At 51.7% G+C, this 25,565-nt stretch overlaps 11 protein-coding genes across 11 annotated transcripts; 8 read left to right on the top strand and 3 right to left on the bottom strand.

Moving 5' to 3' along the window:
• Window positions 1-1,242: 1,242 nt before the first annotated feature.
• J4E79_003861 (uncharacterized protein) lies at window positions 1,243-1,754 on the top strand (the record flags this gene model as incomplete). The annotated part of the gene is made up of 2 exons (XM_049352751.1): window positions 1,243-1,587; window positions 1,740-1,754. 2 exons carry the CDS (start codon window positions 1,243-1,245, stop codon window positions 1,752-1,754), a joined length of 360 nt encoding a protein of 119 aa, XP_049213130.1.
• Window positions 1,755-2,258: 504 nt separating this feature from the next.
• On the top strand, window positions 2,259-3,059 carry J4E79_003860 (uncharacterized protein; the record flags this gene model as incomplete). Its single annotated transcript, XM_049352750.1, has 2 exons — window positions 2,259-2,382; window positions 2,434-3,059. 2 exons carry the CDS (start codon window positions 2,259-2,261, stop codon window positions 3,057-3,059), a joined length of 750 nt encoding a protein of 249 aa, XP_049213129.1.
• Window positions 3,060-3,448: 389 nt separating this feature from the next.
• On the top strand, window positions 3,449-4,024 carry J4E79_003859 (uncharacterized protein; the record flags this gene model as incomplete). Its single annotated transcript, XM_049352749.1, has 2 exons — window positions 3,449-3,600; window positions 3,661-4,024. 2 exons carry the CDS (start codon window positions 3,449-3,451, stop codon window positions 4,022-4,024), a joined length of 516 nt encoding a protein of 171 aa, XP_049213128.1.
• Window positions 4,025-4,703: 679 nt separating this feature from the next.
• Window positions 4,704-5,540, bottom strand: J4E79_003858 (uncharacterized protein; the record flags this gene model as incomplete). The annotated part of the gene is made up of 2 exons (XM_049352748.1): window positions 4,704-4,845; window positions 4,879-5,540. 2 exons carry the CDS (start codon window positions 5,538-5,540, stop codon window positions 4,704-4,706), a joined length of 804 nt encoding a protein of 267 aa, XP_049213127.1.
• Window positions 5,541-9,106: 3,566 nt separating this feature from the next.
• J4E79_003857 (uncharacterized protein) lies at window positions 9,107-9,687 on the top strand (the record flags this gene model as incomplete). Its single annotated transcript, XM_049352747.1, has 2 exons — window positions 9,107-9,537; window positions 9,639-9,687. 2 exons carry the CDS (start codon window positions 9,107-9,109, stop codon window positions 9,685-9,687), a joined length of 480 nt encoding a protein of 159 aa, XP_049213126.1.
• A 91-nt stretch (window positions 9,688-9,778) lies between these two features.
• On the bottom strand, window positions 9,779-11,319 carry J4E79_003856 (uncharacterized protein; the record flags this gene model as incomplete). The annotated part of the gene is made up of 2 exons (XM_049352746.1): window positions 9,779-11,025; window positions 11,076-11,319. 2 exons carry the CDS (start codon window positions 11,317-11,319, stop codon window positions 9,779-9,781), a joined length of 1,491 nt encoding a protein of 496 aa, XP_049213125.1.
• A 315-nt stretch (window positions 11,320-11,634) lies between these two features.
• On the top strand, window positions 11,635-13,380 carry J4E79_003855 (uncharacterized protein; the record flags this gene model as incomplete). The annotated part of the gene is made up of 2 exons (XM_049352745.1): window positions 11,635-12,290; window positions 12,414-13,380. 2 exons carry the CDS (start codon window positions 11,635-11,637, stop codon window positions 13,378-13,380), a joined length of 1,623 nt encoding a protein of 540 aa, XP_049213124.1.
• Window positions 13,381-14,396: 1,016 nt separating this feature from the next.
• J4E79_003854 (uncharacterized protein) lies at window positions 14,397-15,410 on the top strand (the record flags this gene model as incomplete). The annotated part of the gene is made up of 1 exon (XM_049352744.1): window positions 14,397-15,410. One exon carries the CDS (start codon window positions 14,397-14,399, stop codon window positions 15,408-15,410), a length of 1,014 nt encoding a protein of 337 aa, XP_049213123.1.
• A 576-nt stretch (window positions 15,411-15,986) lies between these two features.
• J4E79_003853 (uncharacterized protein) lies at window positions 15,987-18,292 on the bottom strand (the record flags this gene model as incomplete). The annotated part of the gene is made up of 3 exons (XM_049352743.1): window positions 15,987-16,731; window positions 16,782-17,728; window positions 17,783-18,292. 3 exons carry the CDS (start codon window positions 18,290-18,292, stop codon window positions 15,987-15,989), a joined length of 2,202 nt encoding a protein of 733 aa, XP_049213122.1.
• Window positions 18,293-20,624: 2,332 nt separating this feature from the next.
• On the top strand, window positions 20,625-22,106 carry CEL1_1 (Esterase/lipase/thioesterase; the record flags this gene model as incomplete). Its single annotated transcript, XM_049352742.1, has 5 exons — window positions 20,625-20,948; window positions 21,011-21,146; window positions 21,196-21,316; window positions 21,364-21,706; window positions 21,759-22,106. The coding sequence occupies 5 exons, from the start codon at window positions 20,625-20,627 to the stop codon at window positions 22,104-22,106; spliced, it is 1,272 nt and encodes a 423-aa protein (XP_049213121.1).
• Window positions 22,107-22,523: 417 nt separating this feature from the next.
• J4E79_003851 (uncharacterized protein) lies at window positions 22,524-23,624 on the top strand (the record flags this gene model as incomplete). Its single annotated transcript, XM_049352741.1, has 1 exon — window positions 22,524-23,624. One exon carries the CDS (start codon window positions 22,524-22,526, stop codon window positions 23,622-23,624), a length of 1,101 nt encoding a protein of 366 aa, XP_049213120.1.
• Between the last annotated feature and the right edge of the window lie 1,941 nt (window positions 23,625-25,565).

The raw sequence follows: 25,565 nt of genomic DNA, 5'->3' as shown, positions 1-25,565 counted from the left end.
TTTTGCGTGGGCATCATGCAACATGCAACGATGAAGGTGCTCATCGGTGTCACTTCATGGGTGCTAGTGCTGGGTCGAAGATCAATCCCGAAGTGGGACTCGTACGGTAGGATTCCCGCTGCGGCCATGGGAACGTCCCGCATCAGCCAAGAAGTGTTACTTTAATTTACGGGCAAGAGCGCAACACAGAAGATGACGTGAGAGGGCTCATTGGACGGGATGGTGATGGTCGTTGATGGCTTCGAGGCACATTGAGGCACATTGAGCACATTGATGGCGGCGAGTCAGGACGAGACGCGCTTGTGCTAGTGTGTTTTCGTACTAGCGTTGACGCGACATGGGCCACCCCACGGGTGTTCTGGAGTTCTGAATGTCACAAACCTCACCATGCGTCTGACTGACACGACGACAAGGTATGAGAGAATATTTGACGTGCATATGTCGCAATTCTTTACCGAAGCCCGCCCCTGCGTGGAGCACACGCGTATAGTCGCCCTTATTGTACTCAACAGCGTTCCCGGTGAGCGCGCCACGAACTGGACCTGCTGCGACACCCGTTGCTTGTTGCAAATTGCTGGTAGCTGCCAGTCATAGTACCTGGGCATACGAACATCTGGCATCCAACAGGACCAAAGAAGCTAGGGCACGAGCGTAGACGCTTACGCATCTAGTTTGCATCGCGCACTTTGCAAGGATGTATTCGGCTCCTTGCGTCTTACGTCTTCGGAAGTATACACAAAGTGGAAGATCAACTGATCGGCGTGGATGGGCCGGGTTGAGTACTACATGTCAGATTGCGGTCCCAGACTGCGTTGGCATCTGCACCAACGTTGTCTCCACCGCTTCAAATCGTAATCATATCTGTCGAGCTCGGCCCGTGTTGAGTCGTGCTATTCTTTAATCAAGCCATCCCAAGACACCACAGACTTCGTGAATACGAAATAGCGAACATCTCTGAACCATGGCGACAAAAGCTCAGCCCCGGGCTGCGATGAGCACACCGGAAAAATCACCTGCAGAAGCCTCCTCTGTTCAGGCGCCAAAACAGCCTCCAGAATTCAACGAACAAACCAGTACGGTATGCGCAGATGACATTCCGAATTTTGCTAACTCCATACTTCAAAGACTATGTACCAGTCAAGACGATCATCACGGTGGGTACTTACCCGGCTATTCTTCCTTTCGGTACTTACGTATCAGCAGATTTTCCTTGCTTGCGCGAGCGTCGACTTGTTGGCCTTGATGGATCAAACAACACTTGCAGCTAGCTTAACCATCGTCAGCAAGGATCTCAACGCCAGTAACGAAAGCGCGTGGATTGCAGGCGCATACTTTCTGACGTCCACGTCATTCCAACTCCTCTACGGGCGGCTCTCTGACATTTGGTCCCGCAAGGTGCTCTTAGTTATAGGCATTGGCATCTTCTTTCTCGGCTCGCTAGCTGCTTCCTTGGCAAAGTCCGCTCTGCAGCTGATCGTCTTCCGTGCATTCATGGGCGTCGGAGGTGGCGGCCTCATGACGGTTGCGCAGATGATCGTATCGGACATTGTGCCTCTTCGCGAGAGGGGAAAGTATCAGGGTATACTCGTAAGTGACGTTACAATGCGTTCTGTGGCATACCGCTCACTTCATGTCAGGGCTCTGTTGTAGCTCTGGCGAATGGCATTGGGCCAGTGATAGGTGGTGCACTCGCTTCCCAAAGCCATGATTCTTGGTATGGACACCCTACTGACATGCAGTCAAAACAAGACTAAACCGGTTGCAGGAGGTGGATCTTCCGGCTAAACTTGTTCCTATGCGTTCTTACCACTGGCTCCGTCATGTTCTTCATGCCACTCAGAAAGGTCGACGGTAGTTGGAAAAGGTCAGTACTAGCTGCCTTCGCTCATGTCAAACACTGACGATGTCAGGAAATTAGCAGCAATCGACTTCTTCGGAGCGTTCCTGGCTCTCGCTGGGTCTGCATTGCTCGTAGTATGTTGCGCGACATCAATCAGTCAACCATCCTGGCCAACGCTAACCATCCTAGCTCGCCTTGACATGGGCTGGGGGAGAGTACGCTTGGGGATCGGCGCATGTCATCGCAACACTGGTAGTTGGCATTGCAGTCTCAGCTATCTTTGTCGCGTGGCAATGGAAAGGCACCAGCGTGCCATTGATACCGAGTAGGTTTGCCCCAGGCAACAGGCAAGCCTTCGTGCTGACTCATACCAGTGACCATCTTCACATCCAAAGTCGTCAACGGTGCCGCGCTAACCATGTTCGTGAACGGCTGGAACTTTCTCGTCCAGGTCTACTACATTCCTTCATTCTACCAATTGGTCTATGGCTACTCAGCCGTGAAATCCGGAGCACTACTTCTCCCCATCACGCTCACACAAAGTAAGACAAAGTATCTCATCCACATCGGTTCGTGTCTGACTCTCACATAAGCTCTCTTCAGTACCCTGTCAGGTCTTATTGTACACTGGACCGGTCGTTACAGAGAGTGCCTACTGGTAGGCTGGGCGATATGGGCGATTGGCTTGGGCCTGATATCGACACTCGATAACCCATCTCTCGGAAAGCAGATAGGCTATGGCCTGCTCGCTGGTCTTGGTCTTGGCAACACACTGCAACCCTCACTCATCGCTGTTCAAGCGGGGGTAGAGCGCAAACACATGGCTGTCGTCACCTCGACGCGCAACTTCGTGCGCAATCTTGGCGGCACCCTTGGCCTCGCGATCTCAGGCACTGTGATCAACAACGCGGTTCGATCATCATTGGTTCCGTACGGGCTTTCGAAGCCAGAAATCCGGCTGTTGCTGGATTCGCCAGACATGTTTCAGGAGTCGGTCGGCCAAGAGCGTACCGATCTCGTCAGAGCTGCACTTGCAGCAGCGTATCAGCAGGGCTTCCGGATTGTTTTCATCGTCGGCGCAGTGCTTAATGCGCTTGCATTCATCGCTGCTTGGTTCTTGATGCCTCAGGTGGAGTTGAGCAGAAAGGACGATGCTCAACTCAAAGAGGAAGGCAAGAACAGAGACAAGGAAAAGCGCGGCACAACTTCCCCTGCATAAAAGTTTTGATCAGGAGTGTCAGAAGGAGCGGCGAGACGCATGATACAACACAATGAGCCAATTTTCGGACATTTGACATCCAACAACGAATGCAACTACCGACGACGCAGGATGGATGCCGGGTAAACCAATAGATTGCCATCCATAGAGTCATGATTACTATACACCCCAGCAAACCGGCCCCACATCGAAGAAGTACACTAATACCCCGCGCATTTACTATAAGTGCTTGTTTCGTTGTCAAGAATAGATAGTAACCGGGTAACGAAGCTTAATTGCACATTAATTCTATAATGTCATTCAAAACCATAGTGCTATATCAGTCGACCACCTCTCCAAACATGAGTGGCATCGTGATATTTCACTGAGACTGTCTGAAAACCGCAAGCATGCTCACATCTACTCTCATCGCTCTCGCACTGGCTGCAACCGGTCTCGCACAAGCACCAGAAGGCTACCGTACGGTGTACATGACATCGGCGCAAGATACCAAATTCGTCGTTGTACCAAAGTCACGAGCCGCAGGAGCAACACTCGTGGTGTAAGAGACATGTCTCTTTCTCCTTCTAATACCGATGGGTTTTGCTAACCTATGTATCAGGCAAACCCTCACGTCTACACCAGCGCAATCATGGTACATCAAGTCGCCTAACAACGCTACCTCCATCCAGCTCGCATCCACAACACTCTGCATGGATGCAGGGCCGAAGTCTGGCTGGAAAGATATGGCCAACATCTACCTCCGCGAATGCGTTACTGGAAGCGAACAGCAGACCTGGAACGCCATGGCTGATGGACGTATTGCTCTTGCTACTAGCAGCGGAACGCAGCAATGTGTCGATCTACAGTATCTGCGTGCTGTGCAGAATAACCCGGTCGGGCTTTATAACTGTGCAGGGCTGGGGAACACCGGGGCGGCTGACAAGGGGATTAACTGGCCTCTGAAGAATGCTACAGTTGTGTAGGCGAAATGAAGGGTGATTCTTGTAGCATCTGATGTAGCATAGAGGGTCGAAGATCTACTCGACTCAATCATCAATGGCATGTTCAGCGTTGGACATAATCGTTTTGCTGATCCAATTTGGATGTACGTTCTTTCTCCAGGGATTCGATGGTCTCTTGTCATTGAACGGGCTGGCAGGTTCATCAGGCGGACGGCCAAATGCAACATTGTGTGGAACTGACGCCGGCCTGGTCGTCGATGTCGAGAAAATGCATCCGCAATCAGCCAGGAGATGGGGTAAATGCCGTGAATGTGTCATAGTGTCGGAGGGTCGTGAGAACGGACGGAGGGTTGCAGACCAGCCAAGGCGACCTCGGGAAGACGGCGGGGCTGCGCACGAGCCCTCTGTTCCACCTCAGCTTCCGGATGTTCAGTCCGTCCTGAACTTACATCCGGACTGTCCTCAATGTATATGCATGGCATGACTAGAAAGCTACATCGCTCTAAAATCACACCTGATAAGCGCTCAATCGAAATGATCGCGATACCCTCAACAACTCCACCCTTATCGAGGCTGCCACCCTGTTACGTCACAACTCAGCCGCAATCACGGGCACCCACACAACGCATGCGCCGAAAACTATGTATAGATTCAGAGTTTCGTAAGCTATTGAGAGTCTCCTGAGCCAAATGCTTACACATCAGCGCCCATAGTATGACACGGTAGACAAATGCTTGAACTGCAAAATCGCGCGCCCATCCTCCAACGCCAAACCGCGGAACCTCTCCATGACCATGTCCTTCATTCGCTCCGCCTTTTCGCCCTGCAAATGGTAGCCATACCTGTTCCCTGTGCTATCGTTGCACCAGTTCCACAGCGCCTCCACGCTCTCGAGCGTACGCGTGCCAAAACCGCGCGATACTTTCACATCGCCAAACCCAGCGGCGCTTAGATCGCGCTGCATCTCCGGCAGGGTCGAAGGCCATATAAAATTGTCAATAGGCTCGCCGAGTTCTGCTAAGACGTCGTCGCGGACGTCTTGGATGGGTAGATGGAATGCGCCGTCCTGAGTCGCGAGACCAATAGCAGTGCCGGGCTTGGCTAAAGTGGCGGCTTGAGCGAGGAAGAGAGGTTTGTCGCTGAACCAATGGTATGACATGTTGCAGTGAATGGCATCGAACTTCTGTCCTGCGAACATGGAAAGATCGTGCACGTCGGCGATGTGAAGCTCTACGTAAGGCTTGAGCTCCGGATGTTCCTCCAAAGCCTCTCGCGCCCGCTTGATGCTGTATTTGTCTAGATCAAACCCCACGACTTTCCCAGTCGGGCCTACAATATGGGCAATGTCGAGAACGTCGCTTCCGGGACCACATGCAGCCACGAGGACGTGTTGGCCTTTGGAGATGTTCATCATCTCTGTCAGAGCATGGCCGTAGCCGCGCTGCATCGTGTTCGTGCGGCTGTAGCGATCTGCTGTTGTTTCGGTGGCTGTGCCCCATTTCGTGGGTTCTTCGGCTTGGGTAGCGAGGACGGACATGATGAATGAGAATGTAGACAGTTCTAAGCAGATGGAAATGGTGATGATTTGGGATTGAAGTTGCAACGGCATGTCCGGAAGCGTCGAGTACTGTGAAGTTATATGCGTAGGGTATGCTGCGATAAGCACTTACGGGAGAGCAATTGGCTGGCACTTCGTACGAGCCGGCAGATCCTATCGACCTCTACTGCGTGGTGTATACCGAGCGGGGGAGGCCCGAGGATATGCCGTCTCTTGGATCTTCAGTCTGACAGCAACGTCATCCAGATATAGCCGCTTTTAATGCTCTCTTGTAAAAGACCGCAATGGGGCCCGTACAGCTATACACGCCAAGCTTTCGGGTAAGGGGAGGGCTATATACAAGAAGCGGCCTCGGTGTCTCTTTCGCCACCACTCTCGCAATACATACGTGTTTTAGACCTATCGATTGCCACAGTTTCAGAAGGACTGCGATGGCTGAGGCATTGGCTTCGGCAATTAAGGTTGAGCAGCCCAAGACGTATCGGACAAAGCGTTCCGTGGGGTCTCCCAGCCCAACTACGTTGACATGTGCTTTTTACAGATAGAGTTTGCACTAGTGTGGGACGGCTATATGCCATATCCAACCTTCTTCTCGATATTTGAAACGCGCTGGATTGCAGAGCTTATACTAGTTCGGCGCCTTGAGTTTATTACATATCAACGTCAGTTCTTGTTAAGGCATTTCTCAAACATCTCACTGAGTGATGGGAATAAACCAGCGGATGCATGCTGATATTGTCGCGCATGAGTACAAAATCAACTGTCTTGAGAAAAGATGCTAGCCCGATAAGAACATTTACGTTCACTCTGACGATTAGACTCCAGACCAAAGCGCCAGTAAAGTGTCTCCATGAATATCTCTAAGCTACTCGACCCCAAAACGCCGAGATCATCTTCGCCACCGACGCCGAGATCTATCGCTACCTTCGCCGAGATATTGATCACGGCTTGTCAATCAATAACACCGTCGCCCAGTAAATAAGGTTGTGTACTACTTTCATAACTCTTCTCACCACTCCGAAATTCTTACCTTCTCACTCCAATCGAGGGTGGATCTGGTTGCTGAGCCAAACAAAGACGCGTGAGTTCATCAGCGAACACATGAGATCCATCATCGTTGTTGTACGGAGCCCATAAGCCGTCGAAAAGAAGAGAACTAAAAGTCATTGGTATCCTTCTTCGATGTTGCGGATCCGAACGCGACATGTAAGGATAAGATTTACATACACTGTCTTTTGTATTTCAACTCCATCGGTATTGATAAGACATCGGGGCCAGGAGTATGCCCGTTCGTGTACTGCAGGAGTCGCTTCCATGATACTACCTAGGCATTCACTCACACCAAGAAACATAATGCTAATGTTATCAACATCATGCACGCACAAGGCTCCGTCTCGATTGTTAGCATCGTAACAAACACCACAAACGCTGTTTACAAACAAACAACTCACCTTTAAGTCTAAGTACAAATCATCCTATCGTACTCAAGACTCACACCACTAACCCCCATTACAAAACCAAAACCGAACCAAAAAACCAGCATGTCGCTAATCTCCATCATCAAAAACCTAGTAGACTCCGTATCCTACAATTGGAACTGCCACCAATGCGGTAGCAATAATGTGGCGAAGGAGCACCCAGCTCAATGCGCCTCGTGCTCGCATTTCCATTGCTGGAAGTGTGAAAACATCATTAACTAATCTGGGAATGATGTCCACTTAATCTACTTCATTTGCTGTCACAAAATTACATCATAACCAGTCTCTCCATATGCTAGCTGCGAATACAATCAGGATGTTACTTGCGCTCAAAGAACCTTGTCTGGAAGACATGTGAATGCAAATGTTTGTACATGAACCACATAGCGACAACTCTTTGCATTAGTCTCGCACAATGCGCGCACACTTTATGAAGCAATACTAGGTATAAAGCGGTGTACTCAATCGAAGTGATACAATGTTCTTGACATCTTTTAGTCTGACGTACCCGGTTCTATAAAAGAGAAGTTCTCACAACCCTCGAAGCCTTCTCTCTCTATACAGCCATACTTGATCTACCGTTGTCACTTACTAAATGCACATTTACCTGGTACTCTCAAGTCATCATCGCTTTCTTACTTCCCCACGAAGAAACGGCTTGCGCTTTTGCTTCGCCAACAACACCCTCCACTATGCTCATTTGGAACAATCCACTTATCAGGCTACTTGCCGGTTTAACCTGTATCTCAGCAGCTCCTATGGAAACCTCGGCCGGTAAAAGCACTTCGATAGCGGCACATAACACTAGAGATGTAAGTGCTTCATCTTAGTCGACACGACTGCAAATAACCTTTACTAATCACAAGGTTTAATAGGCCCCTCAGTTCTCCCTCCAGCTTCTATACAGCGTCTGGGATGAGGATAAATACCTCTACATCGCCCAACGAGGGAAGCAAGGAATAGCATATGGACCGTGTGGGGGCGACGTAAAGAACAATTCCTTTGAGTTAATCCATTATACAGAATTAGGCAAAGACTCCCGTCCCAACGCCATCGATCATCCTCCGTTTCCCAGCAAAGAAGTAAGTAAACCGTCCTCTAACTCTTTGACATATGCTGACCTCGGATGTTCTTGCAGGTCTCATTCCCTATCGACGTACCCGGCAAAAAGGACTGCCGTTACGAAGGCAATGGCGTCGACGCTGGCCAGATTCGATGCGGAGATGAGGCTGTCGGGAAGTGTGGAGAAGACCCACAGTACGATGAGCCTACGATCAGGTGTTCATGGGGGACAAAGTACCATCGCGGATATGTCTGCGAGTTCTGAGTACCCGTAGACTTGAGTTTGGGCGTTCCGGAATGGATAGTTGGGAGGCAAGAGAGACGTATAGTGGACTGCAGTCATGTGACGAATCCACTGGAGAGGCGTCGCTTATTGTGTTCATATGATGGCGGATGTTAATGTAGACAGCACACGAGTCTTAGTGTTATTGGAAGATTGTGCGCATCGATCGTGATTGCTGCTCTGGTGATTGCTCCTCGTAACGAGTAGCCGATGTTTCGTCGTCGTACATCTAGAAACGTGGTGCTGATACTGTGAAGGGCGACATGCTGGTGGCTACACGTTGGCAAGCGCGAGACCGGAATGCGGACGAAAGGATACTGTGGCCCTGTATGGGATGTGGCGAATGGCAAACGGAAATGAATGGACCGGGCCGCAAGGAGTATCATATCTGCAGCGAAAACATGTTTGCGGTAGTCAGGTCACGCCGGAAAGAGTGAAGTAGTCCGGGTAGCTGTGATACCATTACTTCTGACACGTCGTGCAATCTTGGCGTCACTTCGGAGTTGTGTATATGGTACAACATGGTGAAGTAGCAATACTTTCGATGCTTGCTGTGCCGGCTACGCGATCTGGTAAACAGGTCCTCTTACGGCCTCCTACTACATATCAGAAGGCAGGTGGTAAGATGTCCACGGCTGGCTGTCATCTAACACAGCAACTTCGCGGAAGCCGAGATGATGTTCTACCCTTTTCTCTTCCTCTGGGCCAGTCGCTCCCTCGCAATGCCGGCTAGCACCACCGAAGTGTCGCATTCGATAGACGACACAAACCAATACACGATCCTGGACGAGCTTGACATACCATTGCGATTATCAGCCGTGCCAGGCATCGTCCCTAGTAGCGGGGAACGGATTTGGAAAAGAGATATCGGTAACAACACAAGGGTCAGGACCGAAGCACCCAGCAACCCAAGCGCCCCAGACAATGCCACGCAAGTCCAGCAAACGACAGCCAAAGATCAATTTACAGCTCTCGCGGAAATCATCCTGTTCCCAAGGACTTGCGAAATCGATCAGCAGTACCAAGTCCTCGCGATGGCCGAAATGTTCCTAAACGTCGGTGTCGTTCAAGCTGATCTGGAAGGGGGCATACGCCGGAGCTCGTTCATGTGGGGCGAAGATGTTCCGGGCAAAGAGTATATAACCACATGGATGTATGTGGATATACTTGACGATGGGCCATTGGTGACGTCCAATCTGATAGAAAACATGTTCTATCTGATGATATATGATGAATCCTGCTATGCTACACCAGGCCAGACCAGAGGCGGCAGACTGCGGGCGGTGCATGCGCGTACGGGTAGGGAGCTTGCCAATGTAGTCATAAACGCGGTGAACTCTAGAGACGCGTAGTATTAGGCGATGGATCGCATGGAATGGGAAGGCACTTTAATCCTATTTCACCTTCAAAGCTTTCATATGCGTATCCGGATCCGCGTCCACAACATACTCGTCCAATTGGACCAAGCCCAGCAGAGCCTCGTCGTCGACAACGTGTGTCATTGCTGGTCTCTTTTCTGTTTGCTGGCTACGAGCTGCCTTCAGCTTCAAGATTGTCTCTTCATTGTATTTCCTGAAAGCCTTGGGGTTCTTCTTCTCCCTGTGCGGATCATGCGACTCGCTCTTGAACTGATATCCTCTAACTCGCGGCCCTTGGCCAGACTTCTCGGGAAGCGTAGGTTCGTAATGGGCCTCGAAAGCGGCAATATCATCGTCGAAGGTACCCGCTTCGATGGAGGCACGAATGCCGGCGAAGAAGGCCGAGAGAATAGCGTGGTTGTGTAGCTGTATGAGTACCCAGCCAAGCATTTCCTTGGCGGCAAGCAGGTGCTGGAGGAAGGCGCGATGATGCTTTGTGCACGCGTAGCATGTGCAGCCTTCGGATAGCGGGGTAACGGATAAAGCATGCTCACCGCTCCACATGTCGATGCCCAGAGAGCGGCGCGCGCTTGTGTTGCCGTCTCCGACAGGCGCTGGGAAGGTGAAGTCGAGGACGATACCCGCGTCGGTCGCGTCGGCGAGGAAGGGCACGGTGAAGACGTCCACGCCCATGCGCACATGGCGGAGAAGTTCCTGTGGGCTGGCAGGGACGTGGAAGGATAGTCGTGGGAGGTGATATAGCTGGTCGGGTAGGTTGTCGAGTAGATAGGCGTCGTAGATGGCGAGGCCGCTGATCTTGTCCACCATATCGTCTAGCAGGTGATCCAGATACCATGACTGTAGGTCGCGCTCGATGGGCAGGATGGGCGCAAAGATGCTCCATGCTTTCTCGCCCTCGTCGACAGTACCCTGCTTGGCTACCATGTCACGCAGCCACACCTCGGTCCTGTCGCTCATCCGGTCTTTCCGCTTGAGACTGATGGCCTCCTGCCCGACTGGTATATCACCCAATCCCACCACGATATCTGGTTGTAGCTTGCGTGCGGCGGCGGCATAGTACTCGGAGCTGAGAGTCGTGAAGCCGACCGACGTCAGGAGGCGTATCTCGGTGTCTGTATTCCCGTGAGGGCTGGCTATGGGCGGATTGCGACGCGCACCCAGGACGAGGAGCGTGTCTTCGGGGAGGGCGATGAACTTGCGCAACGGCTCAGGCACGTCATACTGGAAGACTGGCGGAGTCTTGTGCGGGCGCTTCTCGACGACTGCATGCTGTTAACGGTGCTTGGTGGCACATATGACGGAGGGTACGCACAGTCCTCGAGCGCGACGTAGACCCCGCCAACGTCGGCGCTCCGTCGGAAGTTGTCCTGCGATACATGGGGTATGACGCCTCTGGATGTGTTGCCAATAAAGGCGGGTGTAAGGATACTCTTGCGTCCCGGGAACGACAGGCGGCCGAGTCGCGGCGCAAGCGAGCCTGACGTCTTGAGGAGCGTGAAATCCAGCATTTCAGCCGGCAGTTGACCAAGTTTCCTCGTCGAGACCCCGTCCGACATGGTAACACTGAAGATCTGACTGTTCAATGTCTAAAGCTTTCTCTCGGCCCACACATCAAGCAATAGCTGTCGTATACTACCCCGAATGTCGTTGCCTATGGTGGGGCGTCCATGTTCCTGCCGACTCATCGTCGAAAATGTGGATGCGTGCACGTGCAAGCGTGTCAAACCGCGTCAGGCGTCCGACTACCTCTGAATTCTACATCTGTCCTCAGTGTTCCTATAACATAATGGCGGAATCCTCTTATTGTCGCATCAGACGTAGTCATGGATCGCTGAAGCCACCTTCCACAGCGATTGCCCATGTCTTCACCAATGACCAAGCACGACCACGATGAGCCACCTCGCCGGACTCTACGCGACCCTACCACGAGAAAACGATATCAGAACCCATTAGTCGTGTTCGTTGTAGTTCTCATCGCTTTCCTGGGCTTCTACCGCATCTACAGCCCTTCCGCTACCATAAGCTCACCATCACCTCACGACAATGACGTCGATATTCAGGTCGTCGAGACTTACAATGAAGACCAACTTCAGGAGGTTGCTGCCTTGATGGACGAAATCTACACCATGCTAGCAAATGCCTCGTTCATTCCGCATGACTCTATCAAGCGTGGCCCACACCAAATCAATTCTACAGCCAGTCCCTGTAGGCGCGATGCAGCCGACCTGCGCTTAATGAAGATCCTCCCATATGTCGACGCCCCATTACTCGACGATGACCATTGGTTATGGGGTGGCACTTTTTTCGATTTCCGGGTAGATAAATTCTTGGGCTACGGCTGTGATCCTGACGAAGCAGACAAAGACCCTTCGTTCCTCATGCGGCCAGGAACGGTCCACTTAACCAATGGCGGCTGGGATGGCTGGGATCTCTACAGAAGTTGGCAACTCCAATATGACACTAGGAAGAATGCAATTAGGGTCTATGAAGGAGAGGAGAGAAGTGATTACCAGCCACAAGTCAATGGGTGTTTGGTTCAATTCCGAGATCCATACAAGAGCGAACAGTACAGATCTGGTCACAGATGGGAAGACACCCCTGTCATTGGAGCGATTAACTCAACGGGAATTCTCTCGGTGAACAGACACAGCCGTGATTGGACGAGATGGACCGATGCGCCAACCTTCTTGAGGAGGATCAGAGACGCATATCGGAGCACAGCATGGACCCCATGGGTGGCCGCGAACCCCGCTGACCGACCCGCTGATCCGCGCGTCCTTCCGCCGTCCCACAACATCACATCATCGCTTCTGATCAAGAACGGTTGGCCCGAAAAGCTCGACATCGATCAGTTTCGGGCTGACTTCATCCGGGCGCAGCACAAGCCGTCAGGACGAGGCTGGGCCGAAGGTGCTTTCCAACAGATTAGAACCTACCAGGATGATCCAGATGATCCAGCCAACATCTACTATTCCAAGAGAATTCTACAACGATATCAGGATCATAAGCTTGACGAGCAGATCGAATACTCCACTGGAGAATTGAACAGGATGAGACTGGAGGCGGAAAGAGCAAAGAATAGAATCGATCAACACGACAAGGATTACGAAGAAGCGAAACGGCAAATACAGCGGCTGTGTCCAGGCGGCATCTGTGTCGAGGAAGAGGATCTCATTCTTTGGGAGTTCAGAGGACTAGAACAGACATATGCAGAGGCACAGCTCAACCCCGACACTAAGACACTGTGTGAACGCCGCCCCTGGAGGCTGGACGAAAGGTTTTATGATAGACATCTGTCGTCAGATCAGCATGCAAGTTGTGTCACCCGACTCAACTTGGAGAGACACTGGTTAGAGTTGGCATATCAACAATCCCGCGCCGATGCCCTCGCTTATTGCGCTCGAAGCAACAAGGATCTCCTCCCCCCTGCCTCATTCGAGACCATCGCGAGTATCTACATTGCCGATTATGAAAGTAGATATTACGGGTGGAAGATCGAGGATATCAAAAAGGCTTTGTCTGGTGACATTGGCGATGAAGCCCTTCTAGAGCTCTGGAGCCGATTAGAGGTTCTGGAGGAGCCTCGTTCTTCTTCTGATGACAGACTGTACGACTAGAAGATATATGGTCCGGGTACCAACATGAAGAGCGATGGTCACTATCACAATGGTAAACGGTAGCATTTGTTCTCACTCTTTTCTCGATTCATATTGCATTCATCTTCACTTCACTTTCTTTCACTTCACCTTACTCGATCACATCACAATAAATGAAACATCGCCAACTTCTTCCTCAATGTTCTAGCAAGCCAGAAGCATTAATGAAAAAGCATAAGGAACACAACAAGTGAATGTTGTGGAGGGCCGCCCCACCTCGCGGCGCTCGATGACTCGCAACCATGCGTCGAAGAGTCTCTCTTCCAAGCCGTGCCCGGGAAAAGCCAGTCGAGAAGGCGATGCTGAAGATTAGCCAGCTGCTGTGAGTTAGTGGGTATATCCCCGGCGGGGTGTGTGGATTGTAGGAGGGAGGCAGGAAACGCTGTTTATATAGTCGGCTGCTGGCCTGCCAAGAGCGGCCGGATGAACCTGTGGGCCCGGATTTCACATGGACTGTGCTCACGCCGGTACCCGTGGTTCTGCCGGCGGTATAGGGACGTGCGGGACGAGGTAAAGGCGAGGTGAAGGGGACTTGCGACAGTCTGGAGTGGTGTGGTGACGTCAAACCTTTTGCAGCGGTCGAGACTCAATACGCGCATGAGCTGTTCCAGCGATGGAGTATGAGAGTCTCTGCCGGTTAGTGGATATTGGGCTACACTATGAGACCAGTGGATGAATGTACAAGTCACGTGCGGGTTTCATGTGCGTCAACTTTCTCGATGTCCCACCTGCCAATCTCGTCAAACGGCATATGATGATGAATTGTCTTATAGTAATCACAGTACAGTGTTTTAAGAGAATGGTAGGCGAAAGCATATGTCTTCAGACTTGATGGTCGTCACATCGCTTCCAAGGTTGTCCTGGGTTGCCCCGCAATTGGCACGCGATCCCACACGACCCCCACGCCAGTACGCGGTTACGACTGCAGACCTCGGGAGTCGCGAAAAAAATCAGCCGCGACCAGTCCTCACTTCATCATGACGAGCCGCTTAGATATCGTCACCAAAGACGCGAAAGCGCTCGTGCCAGGCCGCAAGACATTCTTTGATCTCTCCGGCGAACTGCGAAACCAGATCTACGACCTTGCGCTCGACAAGCAATACCAGCGCGTACCCTTGAACCCGTACTATCTCAACAAACCCGACCCGTACATTGCTCTACTACAGACATGTTCTCAGATATACAAGGAAGCGCGGAGCTACCTCGTAGAAAAGCAGGTCGCTTACGTTCCAGTAATGGCCGGCATGCAGTACGACTACGGGACCGAGCTGAGTGAAGACTACGGCCTGAGCAAAGAGACGACAGACACCATTGCAGCATCACTGACCGACTTCATGGAAGTGCATTTCCACTTGCATATCGACATTCTGCGTGTCTCGATAGACCGCCGGTGGGACGGCAGCGACGACTTCCGTCTTAATGATGCAAACGGAGAAAAATGGAACATAGTCGCCTTGCTCGACACCCTTCACCAAGCCATCAAGAACTATACTCCGCACTCTTGGAACTTATACCTTGAACACGAGCTGGGAAAGCGACGTGCGACGGTCCACCTCGACCATCTACTCTCACTCTGGCCCAGGATCTCACCAGAACACCCTTGCGTCCCTATCGCGGCGATGCGCGACCTCGTCGATCTCATGGCGAAAGACACCATGACTGAATGGCAGATACGGTATTACATCCCGACTGGCCAGGCCGGTGTATCGGTCAGATACGGATGCACGATGGACGACGATATGGCCCACGCGATTCGCGACACGGAACTAGCGCAACTACGCAGTTACGCGAAAACGTGCGGACACGAAAACGTCACCATCATCGCAGAGCTATATGGCGAAAATACCGCGTGGGAGTACGGGGACAAGTCAGACAGCGTGACTAGGCTGCGTAGTCCCGCTACGGATTTCTGGCCAAACTTGCATTTCGACCCTTGGAAATACTCAATGCCGCATCACCAGCATTGGAACAGGTCATATCCCGGTAAGTAAAACACTATTTCGCTTCCTCCTATGAAATCATCTTAGGCCATGATATATTGACCTAAGAAGTATCTACTTCTCAACGTCCAATGACGTGTATGCTGCAACACAAATTCTGCCACTAGGCAGCTCCCTCAAGTTACCCTTATTAATGACATATGCGTAGAAGAAATGCCCATCGAGAACTTTGAAGAAGCCGCCCTGTTAGCCACTCACGAAGATCGCCCGCGCCGGGCAGACTGGATGGAGATGCTGCAGCGGAGGGACGACCAGGCTGAGCTGAGGCGGCGGTACGAGGAACATAGGTCTTGGGGTGTCGGAGCGTCAAGCTGAGAGAGAGCGGCAGGCATCCACCGCCTTTAGAGACGAAGTACAGGCAGAGCAGACATGTACTGCCACGTTGACCTAGAGAGAACCCGAACACCATAGAGCCTACGTTGACGTTAGGCCACTTACGTTGTATGTTTCTATCGTGAGATAGTCTGCAGACCTGTGTAGTTTTGTTCGCGTATGAGGTGCGGCGGATCTTACATAAACTGCTGGACAATGAAAACATCGTCTCTGATTCCATAGCCGGTTGTAGAACTACCTCCAATAGCCCAACTTCGCCACCCTTTCCTTGCCCAGGATATCCGCCAGACTGACCAACTTGAAGCTCGCCTCTTTTGCCGTGCCTCCACCAGCCAACTCATTAGCATCGTCATGCGTGACGAAAAGCCCATTTGGAAAGTCCTTATTCAGCGCATTGCCCACAGCAGCACACCCATCCGTGTTACTAACGTGATCGATGCCCTTTGCCTTGTTGTCAACGATAGTGAACGTCTCCACGTACTCGTGCGGTGGCGCGCGCTCGTAGATCAGATATGCGGAGATGCCCTGCGACGAGACGATGATATAGCCGCCCGGACCTGACTTGGCTGGCACAAGCGTAATGCCCTCGACATCGGCGTGGAGACCGCTTGCGTCGCCTACTTGTGCGATTTGAATACCCGTGTTCGAGCCAGTGGGTTCGGCTTCGTAGCGCCAGATGCCCAGTGGTTCTTCGCCGATGAAGAGGTAGCCGGCGCCTTCGTCCGCGACGCAGCCTTCGACTTGGCCGCCTGAGCCGCCTTGAAATTCGCGGACGAGCGTGGTTTTTAGGGTGCCGTTCGTGGTCGCGCTGAGTTCGTACTGTAGGTATTGCGCATCTTTATTGTTGACGAAGAGGTACTCTTTTCCGGTGGTCGGAGAGCGGTAGTTGCAGGAGCCGTAGGGTTCGTAGTCTTTCGGTAGCGATTGTCTACCACCAGAAATGGTGCTGAGGTAACCTGTGCTGTTTACTTCGACCAGGCTTGGCGATGCATTAGCAGATATTCTAAGAGACCATTGAATGGTACTCACCACATGGTGTTATCACCGCGGCATGCTGCGAATGCGAGATCGACCTTCCGGGAACCGAGAGTGAAGTTGTAGATGACATCGACGTTGTTTGGCTCCTCAGCCGTCAGGTGCTGGAGGAGCCTTCCCTGCAGATCGAAGACACCAAAGCCTTCGCCCTCATCGGATTTTGTTGTGGTAATGATCTTGCTCTGATCTGGTCGAGTGGGGTGGATCCAAATCGCAGGGTCATCGCCGTCTCCGCCGTTTGCATCAGTCTCGAACTTTGCGGTGACCGCGACGAACGAGCAGTCTGGGCCAGTCCACCCATCTTTGCACTTGCAGAAATTTGGGCCGGTACACTTGCCATGTCCAGAACAATCGTTTTCGCAGGTGATCTTGGAGCAGTCGCGACCAGTAAAGCCGGCGAAGCAGGAACAGTCCTTGCCTGACGCGAAGCCGTTGTTGGAGCACTTCTTGGTGACGGAGCTTTCGCAGTGCTTGCAAGCCTTGTTCTTGGGACTGTACTGTGTGTTTGCCTTGATACCCATGGATTTGAGCGCGCCGTCCAGAGAAACTACAGCTACCCCGGTATCATCCTCGCCCTCAAAAGCGAAGGCGAATGCGCCAGAGGGGTAGCCAGCAACTGAAGATTGAAGGATGGCAAGCGAACCCTCAATAGAGAGCTCAGAGATACCGCCCAATGAGATGCTTCCCTTCTGCTTGATTTCGGAGTCGTACACATCGATGACCTCGTCGTGGGCTACGAACAGATAGTCGGCGGATGCGCTGTGGTAAGTAGCAAGTCCCGCAACTTCGATGTCCTCAGTAACAGTCTCGATATCGGGTGCTTGGATAGACTCTGACGCCTGGAAAGAGTACAATGGTCGATCTTCGGCCGAAAAGAAGATCCCGCCATTCGCGAACACGGCGCAAGTTTCGCCTTCGATAGCAACGGGGAAAGTTTGAACCTGTGATCTTTGTCAGTACTACTGTCTATGGTCACGATAAAGAGACAAGAGTACCTCCAGGATCTCAACCCGGCTTTTGTTGCCCCGAATCAAGAACTGCACAACCATCTTTTTTCCGAAGAGGAAGATGTAACTCTCACCACTCTTCCCACTACGCCATACGCACGCAGTACTCCAGTCACCCAGCTGTTTCTTGTCATTACTTTTGATCGTGTCCCCACTCTGAGCGTCGAAGACCCTGATCAAAGAATCTGGAGCTGGGATGTTGACGATCAGATCCCTACCGCCGATGTCGTGAACAGCTACAGCAATCTTCGAGCGACCAGTCTTCTGATGCGACTTCTCCGCAAAGCTTGAGGAATTGGAGACAGAGAACGTCCGGAAGCCACCGTCGGCAGCACTTCCATCATTGATAACCAGTAAAGGCGACTTGCCGTAGACGAAGTTGGTATTGTCGCCCTCGAATCCAGTAGCGGCTGCGACGAGTGTGACGTTGGCGTTCTGAGCTGCGACGAACGGTGTGACCACACTCGCCCATACGAGGCATCGCGTGAACGTTTTCATCTTGTGGCGGACGTTGTCAAGATCAATGAGGGCGGCCTGACTCCATGAACATGGTCGTCGAGGCCGTCTTATATCCCAACATGTCTCCAAGTAATGGGCTGAACCTAGACTTCCCGCTGATCCATGTGCATATGCAGTCCATGTCGTTAAAGCCCTTCGGGGCTCCGATGTTTCGAGGAATAATCCACAAAACTACGCGATATTGTCGTTAGGGGCGCGATGCATGGTGTGCCTGCTGCTTTGGGTTAGGTCGGGATGGCTGAGCGGCCAATAACGATGTCTGCTATTGAAACGTGAGACGGCCGGGCAAGATTCGAGGCCGGGATCAACATGAGGAGAACGGAGAAGGATGGAGACCTGGCATGGCTTTGAGGTATGAACATGCACTTGGAGAATTGTGGTGTCATGCCAGGCTTGAGTAGAGGGTGATGGTATGTCTACCAAGTTGCAACCATTGGGGATTGTGTGCCACGTGAAAGGCGATGGGCCCCATCGCGCTTTAGCTTGATCATGATTAGAATTGGTCCTTGTCCTGCGGGTGGACTCTGACACGGATGTAGATGTAGATTAGAAGTTGATGGGTTGATACTTGGGCAGCTTCCAGTACCTGGTCTTCTACTCATATCTCGTCGACATCTCCAGACGCGTTCCGCAGGTGTTGTTTTACATGCAGAGCTGGAAATTCACGTTTCTGGAATGTTTGCTGTGCGTGAATAGAGGCCATTCTTGGTGTACCTCTGCGACATTGAAAGAAGATTGTGAGAACGATGACGCGCGCGCTGCCAAGGCGCAGATCCGCACCCGTGGCACCAACAGACGCGACAGGATAGTGGCACGACCCCGACGACATCGCGCAGCGATTCATCCGAAGACATGCCTGCTGGCAGAACAATCGCGAGTCTCTATACAATTTCTCGGCTACCTACTCACGTTCATCCCAGGTCTCCCACTCTTCCGACGCGCCGCACCCGTCCGCACGATAAGCCATCTCGGCAGTATTCCCCCTATCATCTCTCCACGATCAAGCGCGATGCTTACAAGATGAACACTTGCTTCAAACACACCAGAGCTCGAGTCGCAGGAGATGTAGACGTGCTCGGGCTTCAACTGCCCTCGCCAGATGGGTTGAACAACGTACTCCACCAGGGACATACTGTAGCATGTCTATGCTCGGAACCGGTCGCACGACTTTCGCTACGAATATACCCATCGGTCATGATGATTACCTTGGATGGACATACCTGGCAACACCGACACTTGATCAAGTCGCGGAAGACTGCTCAATTCAGTGAGCCTTCATGGCACGCGTACTGAATTGTAGCTGGCAGATGGAATATGGCAGACTTGAAGGGACGAAACACATGATACAGTGGTCGATAACTCGTCTGAAATCCATATGGAACATTCGAGCCCAAGCCCTCGGCACTCTATACCCTTCCTCCTGTGACGACGCGGCACTCTGGTAGCTCCGAATCGCATGTCCACACGGCGAGAGAACCTTCTCTCAGGCTTGCCACACACTTGAGCATCTCAGGTAACAAAGGACCCCGTGGTCTTGATGCCAACGAGTAGTCATACAGCCCCACCAATTGTATCGACGCGGTGATTGAGTTGATTACTCTCCATTCGCGACCCCGCCTTCTACGCGTTACAGCACGCACGATGCACCCTGGCCATCTGTGCATCCTTAAATTGCCCTTGCGAGATCCAAGAATACAAATTGTCCGGGGAAAGGCACCAAGAATGCTTAGCTATCGGTACATTCGCGATGAATTGAACCACTACCTTTAATTCGTTGCTCGCAAGCTAACCCCGCACTGCACCTTTAGCGCCACGGCTCTTGACCTCATATACCGAAGTATAATCACTTGGCGACGTTGAAATATCCATACGAAGCGCACTACGCCGAGATGCATATGACTGGGATACCATTTTGGGAGCTTAGCTGTGCGACGAAGTGACAGCCTGATCGCGTCCATCAATGAGTTCTCAACTCCCAAGGCGGACCAGATGTCCATCAATCCGTCAGAGATTATCGCATGATCAGTTCCTCATATTGCATGAGCTCATTGTCGGGCTTCTGGAGACTGGGCAATATGCATTGTGTACTTTGCACACAAGCAAGGCCAGGATCGAAGCCGTGAAACAATCCTATAAGTTGGCAGCATCATGTATTCCAGTAACTGTGAGACATCCCACATCCTTCATCCAGCTCACAACCTTCCCTTTCATCATGTTGTCGACTTCGAACCTCGCGGTGTTTCTGGGTGTTTGCGCCTCCCGCGCATCCGCCTGGGTCATTGGAACGGAGCAGTCCGAAACTCACCCAAAGATGACCTGGCAGCGCTGCACAGGCAGCGGTGGCAACAGCTGCACCAACGTCAACGGTGAGATTGTCATTGATGCTAATTGGCGCTGGCTACATTCCGTTGGAGGCTACACCAATTGCTTCGACGGAAACGAGTGGAACACCACGGCGTGTGCGACCAACGCCGCATGTACCAAGAACTGTGCTATCGAAGGCTCAGACTACCGCGGTACCTACGGTATTACGACTTCTGGCAATGCTCTTACTCTCAAGTTCGTTACCAAGAACCAATACTCCACCAACATAGGCTCTCGCACGTACCTCATGAAAGATGCAAACAACTATGAGGTAGGGCAGCGCACCATATCTAGGTATTACACGTACGCTGATCGTTGTTGTTTGCCGTTTAGATGTTCAACCTTATCGGAAACGAATTCACCTTCGACGTCGACAACTCACAGTTGCCATGCGGTCTCAATGGAGCATTGTATTTCGTTTCCATGCCCCAGAAGGGCCATGGTGCACCCGGTGCAAAGTACGGGACTGGTAAGTCACAGGATTCGCCATTCATAGAGCATGAACTGATACATTCCAGGTTACTGTGACGCTCAATGTGCTCGAGACCTGAAGTACATCGATGGCAAAGCCAATGCAGAGGGTTGGCAAGCATCCGAATCTGACCCCAATGCGGGTATTGGCAGAAATGGTGCATGCTGGTGAGTACGTCAGTCTGCTCGGCCTGGCCCATTCTGACGTGACTCAGCACCGAGATGGACATCTGGGAGGCAAACTCAGTCTCCACGGCTGTGACCCCACACTCTTGTCAGCCTGAAGGCTACTCAGTCTGCACAGACGATACGTGTGGTGGAACATACTCGCTCGATCGCTATGCCGGCTCCTGCGATGCGAATGGTTGCGACTTCAACCCATACCGTGTCGGCGCGAGGGACTTTTACGGCAAGGGCAAGTCTGGTGTAGACACATCAAAGAAGGTGACAGTCGTCACACAGTTCTTGGGATCTGGAGGATCGCTCAGCGAGATTAAGCGCTTCTATGTGCAGAACGGCAAAGTCATCGCTAACCCGGAGCCCACAATCCCTGGCATGGTATGTGCTCACGTCACCAAACCAAATGAACTCCATTCTGACAACCGCGCAGACAGGCAACTCGATCACCCAAGAATGGTGCAACACGCAGAAGGAAGTCTTCCAGGAGGAGGTTTACCCCTTCAACGAGTTCGGCGGCATGGAGTCCATGGGTAGGGGTATGAACCTGGGCATGGTACTCGTCATGAGTCTCTGGGACGACCACTACGCCAATATGCTTTGGCTTGACAGCAGCTACCCTACTGATAAGGATCCGGAGCAGCCTGGTGTCGCCCGCGGCGAGTGCGACGTCAACAGCGGCGTGCCAGCCGATGTAGAGTCTGCTAACCCGAATGCGCAAGTCATCTTCTCGAACATCAAGTTCGGGCCCATCGGCAGCACTTTCGCGCAGCCTGCTTGAGCTTATCAAGAAACCTGATCAACATCGGGGGTTCTTTTTATTTCTCCTGGTTCCAGCTCTACGCAGCCTAACCAGTTGTTGCTTGTACATAAATCGGTCCGATCATGTCATTCGCTTCATTATGATCAGAGATACGAAACAATCAACGCTGTACAGTTTTTAATACACTGTAGGGACTAACCATTTTGACGAGAATGCGTGCACTTGACTCTAGCGCTTTCACCTTTGGGAGTGTGTATGCACAGTGAAGTACTGGTTGGGGCACGATAGGCTGCTGTTAGCTCATAGGGAGAATGCCCCTAACTTCTATCCCTCCTTAGCATGTCAAAACATCACCGGAGCGGAGGAAGAACTTCCAAGTCATTTTCCAACCCTCCCGAAGTCCCTTTACAGCACATCACAACCGCAGATTTCACCATGGCTATGGACCTACAGCTCGAAGAAACACCACAACAATCAATTGCGCAAACGGCGTTGGCCATACCAGAGCTCGCGGAAAATATCCTGAACCGTTTGCCGGATGTTCGCGATCTAATTTATGTTCGGGCAACTTCGAAGGCCTTGACGACCATAGTCGACGGCACACCCAGCATCCAACGCCAGTTGTGGCAGCTTCCCACGCCAATCCCAAATGACGAAGACCCACATTACCCTAATTTGCCACAGATTATGTCCACGTATCCCATCACGCTAAGCTACCAGGAGGTGGAATGGGCTCTAGAGGCGAGTCGTCGCATGGAATGGGATGTGTATGACGCAATTGAGGCAGGCGAAGATGAGGTGACCGCTGCCGCGGTGCGAGATCAGCAATGGCAAAGTCTGTGGTATTCGTTCGAGAAACCTAACTATACGTTTCACCTCGATACTATCCTCGAGCAGACACCTCAGCAACAAGCGTTCAAGTGCAACAGTTGCCAGCGTATTCACCCTCCATACGCTGCCTCGGGCTTACATCCAGCTCTCCGCTTCCTACACAACCACGAAATATGCGGTCACGGCTATGGTTCGGAACTGCTCTTTCGTTTCGCTCTTATGAATCTCGGGCGTGCAGACTACCGGATGGGGCCTGCATTGGACGAAAACCTGGGTCGCATGTGTGGTCGCAAAAAATTGTATATTCTAGCGTTGTTTGCTAGGGCTGTGGGCAACGCTTACGAAACCGCAAAGCAACGCGGTATTCTTCAACATTATTTCATGGCGCCCGTGTGCACGAGGCTCATTCTGACTTGCGTCGAAGGTTCAGACCCCGTGGATCTGGGGAATATGATTGTTCGCGATCAAGATGGCATCAAGTTGGGGCAAGTGCTACGCGCTCTTCTGCGATTTTGTGACATGACCTTTACGCGCGGTCGCGCTGAGGTGCTGACTGTCAACGAGGCCTATGTCACCGGTGGAATTTATGCTGAGACATGGAAGGAGGACAAGGCCTATATCGCCCGGCTGTACGATGAGGCACAGGAGGAGTTATCCTGCTTGCAGGAAGGTTATTTGGATGAAGATCAAGCAGCTCGTGGTTGAAGTAACGAATGCGCCTAGAGATCGCAGCGACTGATTCTGTATCTAGAAGCAGGAACCCTCGCGTTATGGATTATGATCTTCTTTATTTCAATATTGAGCGTTCGTCTTGGTAAACCAAATTCTGGTGTCGCATGGTCTAACCAAGTCCGTTTTCACTGAGATATTGACATTAGCGTCACAACGGCAAACACGAGCGTCTGCTTCGTATGGAGTAAACGCAATCTGTTCTCGCATGACCGAATACAAATACTCTCTTGTTCTCTCTTGTCCTGTTCGTGCGTGTCTAACTTGTATCTCTTCTCCCTTATCTTCCCTCATCTGATCCGATCCATAGCTCTCATTGCTGGCAAATCAGCGTACTCTTCGCCCTAGCCTCTTCCCTATTGTTAGCTAGCAGTGCCTACAGCATCTAGCGAAGATGCTTGAAGACCGTGTGGAAGGTGTGACACGTTGCTGGTTTCCGTGCCCATGCGACGACCTAGAGGAGGATCAGTGCGATTGCTGCGCGTGGTAATCGCGTGAGAGGTCTGGCTACCGATGGCGTTGAGTGAGGAGGTATGAGCGGCAGTGGTGACGTAATTGCCATCCGTGGATCCGGTCCGAGGACTAGCGGACTTTGGGTTAGCGCAGTTGGGCTGGATTTCGACCCGGGCAACTCTCCAACTTCTCGACTCCTTCTCGACCACCAACAAACGGTTGCAAGCGGTTCGCATCAAAAAAAAATCAATTTTTCCTGCCTAGATGCTCTACGATAAGATGTCAGAGACTTGTAGTTTGTCGTTTGGTCCCTTGGAGCAAAGAGATTCCCGAGGTCACACTCCAGACTTCGCTTAGTCACAGTTGATTCGTGACCACGCGAACGCCTGATCGTTGGTGTCCCTCTGCAAACCTTTTCCTGTGAGTCTCGTAACTCAAACGCTTGATCTTGAATTTAACCAAGCCCAAACGTTTACTCGACGCGTAGTATGAGCGAGTCTTCAATGTCGTCGCACACAATCAAGTCACCACTGTAACATGTTTGTCCGCTTTGTACAAAACCTCGCTGGCTCCTTCTTTCCTCTATCAAAAACTCTGTTCTCATCATGACCTACCCAAGCATCCACACGCGCCCGGCTACACTGCAAGTTACGGCCACACCTGAGCTCCTCGGCACAATTTTCATCCATCTCAGCATCCTCGATCTACTACGTGTAGAGCGGGTTTGCAAACGATGGCGCGACTGTGTTCGAGATGTACGTGAGATACAGCCAGGCCTTTACAAGCGCGCCTTACCGGTGGAGCCAGGAGATAATCCACACTTCAAGCCTTTGAACGAAGCGACCGCAAAATTGACTTACCGAAGCCTGCCGTTTGGAGAACAGTTGAAAAATACATGCCACAGTCTTGAGCAAGGCGTCAGATCGTTACTGGAGCCTGATGCACCAGTTGGAAAAACCTTTGGCAAAAAAGGTGGGACATTCAGGCTTTACGATTTGCACAGACAAATCTTTACCCCAGCCGTACTCCATCGACTCTCAACGGCCGACGATGCCAGTATATTCATGAGTAATATTAGGGACGTTCATTGCGGCAAGTGTGGCACGTTTCACCTTAGCTTCCGATGGGATAACCTGCACCCATTGCTCCGATTTCTGGAACATATCCCTCAACTTTGTATCGCTGGATCTAATGCGATCATCACTATTCGACTCGGATATCATGGAACACATTATCAAGAGGCCGAACCCCTGTATGAGGTATTTCAGAATGCCATGGACCTCGCAGAACATGTCGAAGTCGTGAAATCTATATGTGCAGATTATCAGTTGACACATGACGTTGGTATTCAGCCGGCGGGGTTCCTGCTTTCAGCGGCACCCGAGTTCACCTATATTCTCCATTCTTGGGGAAAACTGAGGCAATCAGGTCTGCTCATCGGCGACTTCTTGGAAGGGCTCATGT

Source organism: Alternaria viburni (assembly GCF_023758015.1).
Source record: "Alternaria viburni strain BMP 2772 chromosome Unknown scaffold_6, whole genome shotgun sequence".
Taxonomy (NCBI): Eukaryota; Fungi; Ascomycota; class Dothideomycetes; order Pleosporales; family Pleosporaceae; genus Alternaria; species Alternaria viburni.
The sequence above is the reverse complement of the archived record's forward strand: the minus strand, read 5'-3'. Positions and strand labels throughout refer to the sequence as shown.